General features: G+C 40.7%; 1 protein-coding gene across 1 annotated transcript in view; it reads right to left on the bottom strand.

The window, feature by feature from the left end:
* Positions 1-12,356, bottom strand: part of YY1 (YY1 transcription factor) — a 15,620-nt gene extending 3,264 nt beyond the window's left edge. Inside the window, exons 1-3 of the mRNA XM_015820391.1 lie at positions 11,620-12,356; positions 1,238-1,400; positions 372-432 (exon numbers count right to left, since the gene is read on the bottom strand). Of these exons, the coding sequence (XP_015675877.1) occupies positions 372-432; positions 1,238-1,400; positions 11,620-12,337 (942 nt within the window). The 5' untranslated portion in view covers positions 12,338-12,356. The remainder of the gene's footprint in view (positions 1-371; positions 433-1,237; positions 1,401-11,619) is intronic.
* Between the last annotated feature and the right edge of the window lie 345 nt (positions 12,357-12,701).

Below are 12,701 nucleotides of genomic sequence, written 5' to 3'. Positions count from 1 at the left end.
TAATTCTTTACATGTTAAAAAAAAATACAGTCAAATCATGTATGGTGCTATTTATTATACAAAGCAACATTAAATAATTACAAAAATGAAATGCAAGTAAAATAAACTCATTTGGGGGGAGGGGTGTTGAGAGAATGGAGCATGCTTTTGAAAATAGCTGTTGAGTGTTGGTGGCATGACATCCCAAACATTGTATGTCACCTTTGACACACGTCACAGGTTCACCATGACTGTAATATGCCATAGGAGAAATTTAAACTACATTGCAAAATACTGGCAAAAAAGGCCCAGAACATAAGCAAAACTTTTATGAAACTCCTATATTAAAAAGGTTCTTACAGAAATAAATTGCTCAAAATCGCTTCACTCACTTTATGAGGACATGCTATCGTTCTTGGTGCATCATCTTCTTTGATTTTTCTTGGCTTCATTCTTACAAGAATATAAAAAACAACAACCATTGATTGTTGAATAGCAAATAAGTTATCAGAAATATCTGCTGATATAAATCACTATATTATATTGCTATTGCTTCTTGATAAACTGCCTTTAACTGCTTTAATTAAGGAATTTAACAATTTACAATTCAGATTCTATGAGAGAGAGAAAAACTGCCAAGTTTGGTTCAGTTAAAACTCAGAAGCATACCCAGAGGGACAATATATGATTTGAGGACAGCAGGACTAACATAGAATTAGCTGTAGAAAGGATTACATAGCAAGTGATTGAAAAACTAGGCAGCACTTTCTAATTTGTTCTGCTAGTTTTAATACTAACCACCAACATCTCTTGGTGGACATTAAAATCAGATATATTACAGGAAATAATTAAAAACCTGAGAATTTGAGATCTTTCAAAGACCAACAACAAAGTGTCCACCCAACCAGAAGTGCAATCTAGAGAATGGGGCAGCTAGAAGGGGTTTAAACCCAAGCTGTTATACTGTGAAATTACATTGCAATAAGTGCAGGCAAACTCTTCAGTTGGATCCCAATGAGCAGATTGGAACTGTATAAAAATATACATTCTCTTCAGTAATGTGAACAAGGCCAAACAGTCCATTATAGTTTCCCTCAGAAACAAAATTACAATATTTTTAGTACAGGTTCAGTGTAGTATGTTTGCGTTCTGGCCAGTGGATGTTTTTTTTTTAGAGAACAGAAAAATCACATATTGCCAGAAATAGGAATAATTATTTGTGAAAAAGAATAAAATCTGGGACTTTTATAATACTAACCTTGCAAATTCAGCCAATTGCTTAGGATCAGAAAGGTCAATTCCGGGTATTCCTCCAGGTGGTAGCTTCTTTCCCGTCATGTATTCAGAGTAGTCAGGAGGGGAGTTCTCGCCGATGATCTGTTCTTCCACCACAGTCTCATGGTCAATGTCTTTTTTGTCATCTGCAATGATTAGAGAAAACTGAATTTTGATTTAACATCCACGAAGGACAACCCTAATAGTATGGAAAATGTTTCTTAGACAACATTTGTACTAAGAAACTAATTCAGTTATTTTTTTAGGCAAAAATGCAGAATTTACACTTAATAAGTATTAAAAAATCCTATGTAATAAGTATATTGATCATTCATTTTTAGAAACTAATTTCTAAAAAGCATGCATTATGAATTATTACATATAACATTTGACATATAATTCATTCTTCCAAACGCACTGTAACTAAAGGGAGACATTCTTTGCAGAAAAGCTTTTTGTAAGCTACCACAATAATCTGTATATTAAAATCTCTGCTATTTATCAATTCAATAATAGTAGGACTATTAATGGCTTTGATGCTTTTTATAAAGCATTTTCCCCCTTAACTTCAAAAATTTCTGAATTCTTGCTTAATGCCAAAACCCCAGTCTGGCTAGATATGAATAAAACAACACACACATACTATAATAAGGCCAACTTAACATCTATTGCAGCACCTTTTAAAAATATATTTGAGCGAAATTTCACTGGCTATTTCTCTTCCTTTTATTTTAGCTATCAAAACTGCAAGTTTATTGTTTATTCTTTTCTAATAAACATATTTAAAGAATAGTTTCCACCAATAAATTCTCAGATGGTTATATTATATTGCTAGATCAGGTAAAATGTTTCAATCTTTGTTTCAATGAGGACTGAAGTAGTTTAATGAAGACCAAATAATTCCAAATTTATATATTATTTTTAATAGATATGCTAGGATAACCAAATTACAAAATTTAATGTGTGCATGATGTGTCTATGTAAATAGATAATGCTGTTGCATACAAAACAATGAGATGACTCCCTGTTCACTACCTTGAAAGATCAAGCAGCAGATTGATACCTTTATAAATTTGTCATGAATTCAATCCTACTATGCCGCCCATAGTTCAAAAAGAAAGATAATTTGCAGTAGGATGGGATGAAGATTTTAATGGAACACAGTGTAGAATTCAACAAAGAACATATTATCACTTTCATTTGTAGCTTTGATTTGTGCCATTAGGATTTTGTTATTCACTTTGGTTTTGAATTAGTCAGGATACATTCACTTAGGCCACTAATTTTAAATATCTGCTTTCCCTCTGTTTGTGCAAATAAACCATTTCCTTTATTTCAATATGGATGAAGAGACTAGACTTTGTTCCCAGTTCAGTTCTGCCCTCTAGGCAAATTTATAACCCAATTAACAGAGATACAGAACCCATATTAATGTAAATGTGTCAGAATAGTTCATATAACATATTTATTTATAAATCATATTTAGATGGCTGCCCACCTGACAGAATGTGACTCTGGGCAGTATATAATAAAATCATAACATTAAAACATAACACCATTACAAACAGTGAAGTAATTATTAAAAAGGCTAAGTGAAAGCACTGGATATTACAAACAGTGAAGCCACCTCAGCATATCACTATTCCTTTAAGACCCAGGCTTGTTGATACAGCCACGTTTTGGGGGATTTCTGGAAGGATGGCAAAGAAAGGGCCAATCTCACCTGGGGAGGGGATGATATTCCACAGGGCCGATGCCACAGTAGAGAAGGCGCATCACCTGGCTCCTGTCAGATGTTAACTCCTTAGTGGATGGGACCCACAACATATCTCTTCTGCTGGATCTAATGGGATGGATAGATGTATCGGGAAGAGGCAGTCTCTCAAATTACCTTGCCTACTACCATTTAGTGTTTTAAATCCACTTAAATTGGATTCAGAAACTGGCAATCAATACAGCTTGCAGAGCAGAGGTGCAACATGTGCCATTCTAGGGGCACACTTAACTACCTGCACCATTGCATTCTCTGCCACCTGAAGCTTCCAGATACACTTCAAGGGTAGCCCTATGTAGAATGCATTACAACAGTCCACCCAGGAAATTACTGGAGAATAACTAACCACGAGCAGAGCTTCCCCAACAAGAAACAGGAGCAACTGGAGCACAGCACAATTTGCTTAACAACTGCACTGCTCAGCAATGCAATGTAAGCTGAGGACGGCCTGTTGAGCTCATGTTTCCTGAGAATGGCTCACTCTCCATTTCTTGCTGTATCTTCCCATGACCATTTTCACCATAATATTCTGACCTACCCAGTCTTGTGAAACATTGCCCAATCCAACCCTTCCGATGTCCAAGGCCAGAGGTCTCCTCCTGTCCTGCATCCCAAGGAGGGAAGGCTTAAGTCGTCCCCTGAGGCAACTACAGTCCTAGCTCTCAGAGCCATCAAGATATCCAGTTACCCCTCCCCCAGCTGTTCTCATCACACTCCTCAGGGATCCCTACCATTCACACACACCCTTTCCCTTGTTCTCACCCAGGGGAGATAATCAATGCCTCAGTGGGAAATTACAGTTCACAGTCCTTGAGAAATGAGGCCAATGTGGCAAGTCATTGATGGTCATTGCCAGAGACTGCATCCTTCTGTGTAGGTTTGACCTTTGACCACAAAAAGAGAACATAAGCCAACTTTCTTTTATGAACAGTTCCTAGACTTGGAGAATGTGTGCTAAAGCTTCTACCAATCTCAATAACTCTACATCTCTACATATTTTAGTTGGAACTTGAAAGTATGGGCATTGTCACATGTTGAAGAATCTGGTCTAATAGGACATATCAAACCCACTGGTCAAGGATTATTCCTGCACTGCAATGAGAAGATAGGGGGAGGAATAGAGATAGGGAGATATAACAGCAAACAGAGAATCCACAGCAAGTAAGTACATATTTAAATTGGAAGAAAGATGTTAAGTTTAACTTTATGCTATGTGGAAGTTGAAGCTGTGAAGTAAAATTCAAATAGGTAGATGGTGGCATACAGATTTCCTATATGTTGTGCTTTGCTTTATTTTGCAGGCAACTAATGAAGAGGCATATGTAAGGGTACACTATTATAGTTTGAACAAAGCAACATAGTTTGATGGTCTGTGAATACAGAAGAATTTACAAAATCAGTCAGGCACGGAAGTCCAACCGTACCAAGTACAGGAATTCAAATGAAATAATTTCTGGCAAACCGCTATCATACTTCTGCTAGAATATATCCAATAAATGGAAACCAATCTCCTCAACTATTAAACTATTCTTGATTTTAGGAAAATTTCTTTTTAAAAAAAACTCTTTTTTAAAATCTATCTGCCTACTTGTAACTTAAATCCATTATTCTATGTTCTACTCTCTGTAATGATAAAAGAACAGGTCCAGGGCTTCCTCTGTATGATATCCCCTGAGGTATGTGAAGAGAGGTATCATATTCTCATATTCTCAGTCTTTTCACAAAAGCTAAGCCTTTTCGGCTATTTCAATCTCTTTTCAAAGACTTAAATTTTAGTTCCCCAATAATCCTCATTACCTTTTTCTGAATTTGTTTAGGTTTTCTGAATACTTTCTAATAGTATGGGGCACAATAGTTAGAAAATAATTAAAATAGTCATTTTAAGCTGTTCATTAAAAATGTTAAAATTTTATTTCTGAATACATAAAACTATCACACCTATTTTGTTTCATCTATACTTCTAACAATATTTCCTCCCGTCTTCATCAATGTCATTAATATAATGATGGAAAAATACAGGACGTAAGATTGAATTCGTAGCCTTCTCCTTCATACCTCTCTGCAAATGACAACTACATTGCTAACCACTCTTTTTCCTGCACTTTTATTTCTGCTTAATTGTCAGGAACATTTGACCCCAGTTAAGTAATTCACTAATCAGAACATCATGGGTATTTTATCAGATATTCTTCTGAAATTAAGATATGTTATAGCAGTCCCATGTCTACTAAAGTGGTTAGCTGGTCAAACAACAATCAGATGTTAATCTCACAAGATCCGCCCAGGTAGTTCCATGGCGAGATGGGCGGCAGATAAATTTAACAAATACATCATTTTTTTCATGACAAATCTATGTATTGTTCTAAATGCATGATTGGAGTGGAGAAATTTGGCTTTAGGACCTTCAGTGCCACAAGGTAACATAAATGCAATGGTACAGAAAGTCTAACTAATTACCAACAATGTTGCAATATATTTGGCATACAAATCATAAAGCCTGGGGGGGTCTATGAAATATATACATGGAAAGTCAGAAAATCATTATGGCATCTGATAGATTCATATATTATAACTGATTTGACTATTTGGGTATCCAAAAACTGCAATATTTACTGCAGAGTAGTTAATATATTCTAGCAAAATCCAACAAAATCCTAAACAGGTTCATGTATCTGTGAAGCTTTCCACAATCTTCAAGTTCAAAGTTGATACCTACTTATGAATCTCCCTACACAATGAGAAGATTATAATATGATGTAATGTATAATGCCAAGCCTATAACACGTTTATATGTACTTAACTTAGTGTGACAAATAGATCTTTTACATATACAAAAGTATGTACTAAGTCTATGCTGGTGTATGACCATTATGTTTTCATCTGAAACAGTCAATCCTCAGTTAATGCCTGCCCTATTTAGTGACAATTCAAACTTATAATAGAACTGAAAAAAGTAGTTTTATGACTAGTGCTTGAACCTATAATGGTTGCAGCATCCCCCAATCACATGATCACCATTTGCAACCTTCAAAGCTGGCTTCCAACAAGCACAGTCAATCAGGAAGCCAGCAGAAATCACAAGCTGTGGTTGCATGACATTACATTTAATAATTACAGGTGATTCACTTAATGGCCATGGCAGAACTTGAATCATAGGTTGGATGTGACCATCTTCCACTTAATAACATGTTGCTCAGCAATGGAGTTGCCAGTCCCAATTGTGGTCATTTAGTGAGGACTATGTGTACATCGACTCACTACAGCATATTCAACAAATGATCATTTTAAAATCGTAACTTAGTGTTAACATACAAAACCAGCAAATTTTGGAAGGCCGAGAACATCAAGAGGTGAACCAGAGCAATCTGCCCTACTTCTAACAGCTGTATAGAGCTCCTATGCAGAGCCTGGTAATCTTAAAATAGGAGCATGAAAACTCCCAACTAAGTCACAATATTAAGATAAAAGCATGGCCAAGTAGCAAAATTCCTGTATATATATATACTCAATAGCAAGATAATATGTTTTGGTACATCAAAAATATTTCTTTATGTACTAGTAAAAATTTATTTCAATGTTCCTGAACTGAGCACAATTATTTTAATGCCACCATTATAAAAGCATTAAGTATTCAATCATGCCACTATTGTTCACTGCTAACCTAATGGTCTGTAATATATAACTGCAAAAAGGAGCAGTTTAGCGAAACAGATCAAACAACTAATTGACATCAGAATTTGGTAACTGGGAAATGGGTATTTACTAATGGTTTAATAAGCAAGGCATACAATTAAACAAATCATTGATCTGAAGAATGTCAGAACAAATTCAGAGTAAAAATCACACATTATACTTGCTCTTAGACTTTTAACAAACTCTTTCTACATGATATCTAGTTTTATAATTCTATATACCAGACTTCTACAAGTATTCTTCAGACATATTAGCTATGCTGACTAATAGTTATGAGAGCTGTACTAAACATTTGGAAGACTGAGGAAAGCTGCACAGAGATACTTGAACCTGCTTAGGAGCATGCAACAAAATCTGTGGCAGATAGCATACATTTTGCAATTATGATTATGTATTCTGAATATTAATGGAATTCTATGAAATCACTTGATGTAATTATTTGAAAATGTAACAATACAACAATTAAACAGGTATTACAGGAATTACTATACCATTTAGTTTGCTCCAATGGGAATAGTAAAAAAACAAAAACTAAATTCAAACAGAATGGGAAGCCCTTTATCCAATGGGAAAAATGTCTAGGAGACAACCGTGCATAATGTTTAACTATTTCTATATACTGTGTGGCCAGTTCCTATACTGTCTAGAGCAGGGGTCCCCAACCCCTGGTCCGCAGCATGCCAGCAACCCAGCTGTGCAAACATGCAAAACCCTATCCAGGGGATGCAGATAGCAGAGAAAACCACGCCTCCTCCAAACTGCAGAAAAACCTTTCTCCACAGAACTGGTCCCTAGTGCTCAAAAGGTTGGGGGCCTCTGATCTAGACCAGAGTTCCCCAACCTTTCTGGCTTGGCCGCCCGGAAAGAAAGGGAGCAGCAGGGAAATGGCTGCGTGTGCGGCCCACACGCGCATGCACAAATGGCGTGCGCATGATCATGTGCATGTGGGCCGCATGCCTGCGCAATGTGCAAAACGGGCTGCTGGCGTCCACGTGATGCTAATGGCAGTGCTAGCTTCCCTGTGCATGCACAAATGGGGCCGCTAGTGCCTGCGTGGAGGTGCTACCACAAGTGGGGCACGACTGGCCAGCTATTGGCCGCGGACCATAGGTTGGGGACTCCTGATCTAGACCATGGGAAAATGTCTTAACTTCTATAAGCAAGAGTGTCAATGGAGTTCAAATTACAACTAACAGATAGTTAGAATTTATTCTCTACAGTCCTCTGTGTAGAAGAGGACTGTCAAAAAAGCACTTTGCTGCAGATGTAATAAGGATAATACTTTAAAACATTTTTCTGCCATGTTCTATACTTAACAAGTTTTGGGAGAAATTAGTGGATTACATCAATTGTGTGACAAAAGCTAGTATTTTCAAAGGATAAAAATCTTTTGAACTATATTGTAGTCTATAGAATTTGACAACAGGACAACATAAGTTAATCCTCTGTAACTTTACTATGGCTAAACGACTAATTCTGCAACATTGGAAAGATAAATGTAGGGATCTGTTTATTTAATCGATTGAAGATCTGATTGCACTTGCCACTTATGAATGGATTGCTTATGGACATAGCCTTTGTATAGACAAGTATAATGAAATATGGGACTCAATTATACAGTAGTTTAAAAATGGTCATATAAATATATTAGAAATATATGTATTTGAATATTTGGATTAGTCCAGTATATCAAATAAATTTGTATTGTTATATTATGTATTTTATTGTATTTTTTCACTTTTTTCTTAGAGCACTTTTAATGTGTTCTTTTTCCCTTTGACAATGTTTACATAGTATCTCCATCATGGTTTCCATTGTGTTTTGTTCTTGTTAATTAAAAAGCAATAAAATATAAATTAAAAAAGTACAATTCTATCTATGCTTACTCGGCAAAACCTCTGGGCTCATTGAAGTTTTCTGGATTGGGAGGCCCTGTTCACTGTCATATCCTCGTCACCTGCCATCTGAATTACTACAATGCACTCTTCAAGAGGCTGCCCCTGAAAAGCATTTGAAAGCTTCAACTGGTGCAGAATGCAGCAGGGCAGGTAGTAATAAATAATAACAATTATTAAGCACATATAACAACACTGTGTACTGCATTGGTTGCCAGTGTGTTTCTAAGTGCAATTCAGGGTGCTGCTTGTTATCTTTAAAGCCCTTCCTGGCTTAAAACGCATTACCTGAGGAGCCATCTTTTCCCAGTTATTTCTAACCATCCACTTGGGCAGGATGGATATGCTCCAGACCCAGTTGGTAGCTGGTAGGGCCGAGACATGCCTTTTCTACTGTAGACCCTTTGCTTTATGGAACATTCTCCTTCAAGAGATTAGAATGACCCTGACCCTGCTGATCTTTTGCAAAGGACTAAAGACCAGGTTGTGTGCCTAAGCCTGGGGCACTGAGGGTGTAAAGCAGTGGTTCTCAACCTTTTTAATGCCGTGACCCCAACCGGTCGTAAGTCGAGGACTAAACCAGTCGTAAGTCGAGGACTACCCAACCGGTCGTAAGTCGAGGACTTTCCCTGCCCGGGAGCGCCGCGCATGCGTGGTTCCGCCCCCTGCGCCGGTCGAGGCGTAGCTGGCAAGCGGCAGAGACGGAGCAGGCCGACCACCAGCTGGCCCAGCCCAAGGGAGGTAAGGCACCCGCCGGAAAAGGGGGGAAAAAATGGCGGACAAAACAAATGGCAGACAGCCTTGCTTGGCGACCCCTGTGAAATGGTCGATCGACCCCAAATGGGGTCCCGACCCACAGGTTAAGAACCACTGGTGTAAAGGGCCCTATCTCATGGCTGTGCTAAAAAAATAACAATAGTAGTATCTTTCTTGGCTGCTGTGCATTTTATTTTTTGTACTTCTTAAGTTTTTAATTGAAATGGATAGCCAAACAAACAAATAAAACAAAATAAGCAAACAAAACAGACATATATTTTTATGGGGAAATAATGTCTTGTAAATTATCAGTTTTTGCTCTCAAGTAAGCAATTTCATTTAGCCTTAGATGGAAACTATTACTAGTTTTTAAGCAACACAAAAACTAGAGCATAATGGGAATGTGAGCCACAAAGACTTTTGGCCCCTGGATGGCATATATTTCTAAAAGAGTTTACTTTATGGAATTTAGTAAAAACATAGGCCTCTTCAGAAATCCATGAATTTCAAAAAGGAAGCTTTTCTCCCCTTTACTATTATTTTAGTTATTCTATTCTAGGGATTATATCAATATATCAATCATTACATTTTGACTTTTCAAACTATATATTATCTCTGAAACAAAAATATTGAATTTTAAATTCATTCAACAAATATTGATTTTAAAAAAATACTTAAAACATAATGATGTTCTAATCAACCCAGCAGGCATAGATAGTGTGCTCAGAAAAGATTTCCTGCACTAAATAAACTGCATGCTTTTCTGTTTTGTGTTTCTGCTAAGTGTATGAGAATTCAATGCCTTTTATACCCAGCTGAGAATCACAATAAATATTTTTAATGTCACCTGTACTTTTATGCATTTAAAAAGCATTTTTACAGAAAGTCATTTAAGTTCTAAAAACCTGCAATTGTCATGCAACAACTATATCCATCTGTTTATATGATGGCAAAGAGCTTTTAAGACCATTTTGGGGGGGTCTAGGACTGGAACTATTAATCCTATATTCTTGCTGTGTCATAAGTGAAAAACACGTACCAGTTAATAGCTCTCAAGTCAAAAAACTAAAACCGAAATCTACAGAGGTAGAGGATTTGCCTCGTTTCTGGCAAGGTCGATAATAACAAATATTAACAAAAACAACTATTTTAGGATACTTTCAAGTCCATAGTTACTTAAAGACAAAGTAGTGTCATGTAAACAGTATAGGAAAAAATTATTTCTTGTGAAGAGTTCAAACAGTGAAACCAGGCACTGTTCTAACACTACAAGTGCTAAGAGCTTTAAAAATATAACCCATCCTTCCAAAACACAGAACGAGTGCAATGGCCTTCGGGCCCCTTACTTTACTTCTCATTCTCACCAGAAAGTTGCTATCCCTCTTGTCTGAGGAAGGGAAGGTGGGAGGGGGAGAGAAAGGAAGATGCCAGGAGGAAAAGGAAATGAGGAATCTGCGAAGCAACCGCCGCGAAGGCCTGACTGCCGATGGGAAAGGGAAAGGACATTGGGAGGGGCGTCCAAAGGAAGACTTGATGTAAGAAAAAGCCGGCGCGTTGAAAATACTTAGAAGGAACTATATTGTGAAGCTCGCAAGAGAACAGCTGGATAAAACCTTTAGGGGGCGCCAAGAGATGTCGAGAACAAGCAGTGGTTAAATAAAATCAAATCCGGCTCAGTTGCGAAGACAGAAGAAAAAAAAAGCAACCGCCGGAGAGGCGAAGTCTGTGCGCGCTGAAGCGCCGGCGGCAGGAAGAGCGCCAGCGAACGAGAAAGAAACTGAGCCGGAAAGGCGAAAGAACAGGCCGCCGAGGTCGCTGCGCGCCCGCCCCGCCCCCAAATTCTCTCCCTCCCTCCTCCTCCTACTGCAGAAACTACGCCATTGCGGCCTAGTCTAGGAATCAGTCAGCGAGGAAGGGCGGGCGCGCGCCTTGTATCCCCTCCCCCCTCTCCCTCTCCCAGCGGCCATCTTGGCGGGGCTGCCGCCATCTTTCTTTCCCTTTTCCCCCCCGCAGGAGGGAGCCGGGCAATCAGGCAGGAGCAGCGCAGACCCCGCCATCTTTTCGGGGGAAGCCGCCATACTTGCCCTGGCGAGATGAACATGGCGGCGCCCATCACACACATCCAAACATGGCCTCCCTTCAAAACAAAACGGGAGAAAGCAGCCTGCCGGGCACCGTCTAGGGCTCCCCGGACCTTCCCCAGTCCCCGCCGCAACGTGCCGGACTCGTCCCAGCCGCTCTACTTACCCGAGGCCCACATGGTGACTGAAAACTCCCCCTCCAGGGTCTTGATCTGCACCTGCTTCTGTTCCCATTTCCTGGCGCCGCCGCCCCCTTCGGCTCCGCCGCCGCCTCCCGTCAAATAACTCTTTTTACTGCTCTTCTTGCCGCTCCCGCCGCCTTTCTTCACTCGGCCACCGCCAGAGGAAGAACCTCCGCCCGAGCCGCCTTTACTACCCGCGGCCGCGACGGTGACCAGAGTTTGCTCGATGTACTCATCCTCGCCGGCCGGAGCCGGCACTGGAATGAGAATCTGGTCCTCGAAGCCGTCATCGGCCCGCAAACCGTCCGAGTCGTCGCCTCCTACCACCTCCTCGCGAGTCTGCACTAAAATCACCTCCTGATGGTGCGGGTGGTGGTGCAGGTGGAGCTGGCCCCCGCCGGCCCCGACTCCACCGCCGCTCGGGTCACCGTCGGTGACCAGCGGCTGCAAGGCGATCATGGGCGGGTGGTGGTGATGGTGGTGGTGGTGGTGGTGGTGACGGCGGTGGGGCGGGTGATGAGGGCCGCAGTCCTCGCAACACTCATCTTCCTCGTCGTCGTCCTCGTCCTCCTCGCCGCCCACCACAGTGGTCTCAATAGTCTCCACTGGGATGGTCTCTACCTCGATCTCGTGCAGTTCCACGATCTCGGCGGGCATTTCCGAGCCGTCTGTGGCAATGTACAGGGTATCTCCTGAGGCCATGGTGGCTGAGCCGCCAGCGGCGGCGGCGGGCCCAAGCCTAGCACAGGGCCTCGGGTCCGCTCCTCTGTCCGACGTCGGTGGGACTCAGCCTTCTCTGGCTTTCCTTCCTTCTCTTCCGCCGTCGCCTCCTCCCCCTTCCACACAAACACCACCAGTTCTTCGTTAGGAGGGTGGGAGGGAGGCAAGCAGGCAGCAGCCTCGGCCGCCGCCAAATCCCGCTTGCGCCGCCTCGCGAGACTACCGCCGAGAGATGCAGACACCCTAGTTCTTCCTCACCCGCCATCCACACCCGCGGTAGCCGCCGAGACACGCCCCCTCGCAGCCCTGGGCCAATCGCAACACTCGGCTCGATTTAAGGACAACT

The sequence above is a fragment of the Protobothrops mucrosquamatus genome, unplaced genomic scaffold, assembly GCF_001527695.2.
Source record: "Protobothrops mucrosquamatus isolate PMUCROS unplaced genomic scaffold, P.Mucros_1.0 scaffold_154, whole genome shotgun sequence".
Lineage (NCBI taxonomy): Eukaryota > Metazoa > Chordata > Lepidosauria > Squamata > Viperidae > Protobothrops > Protobothrops mucrosquamatus.
Note: the sequence above shows the minus strand (reverse complement) of the source record. Positions and strands in the feature narration are given on the sequence as shown.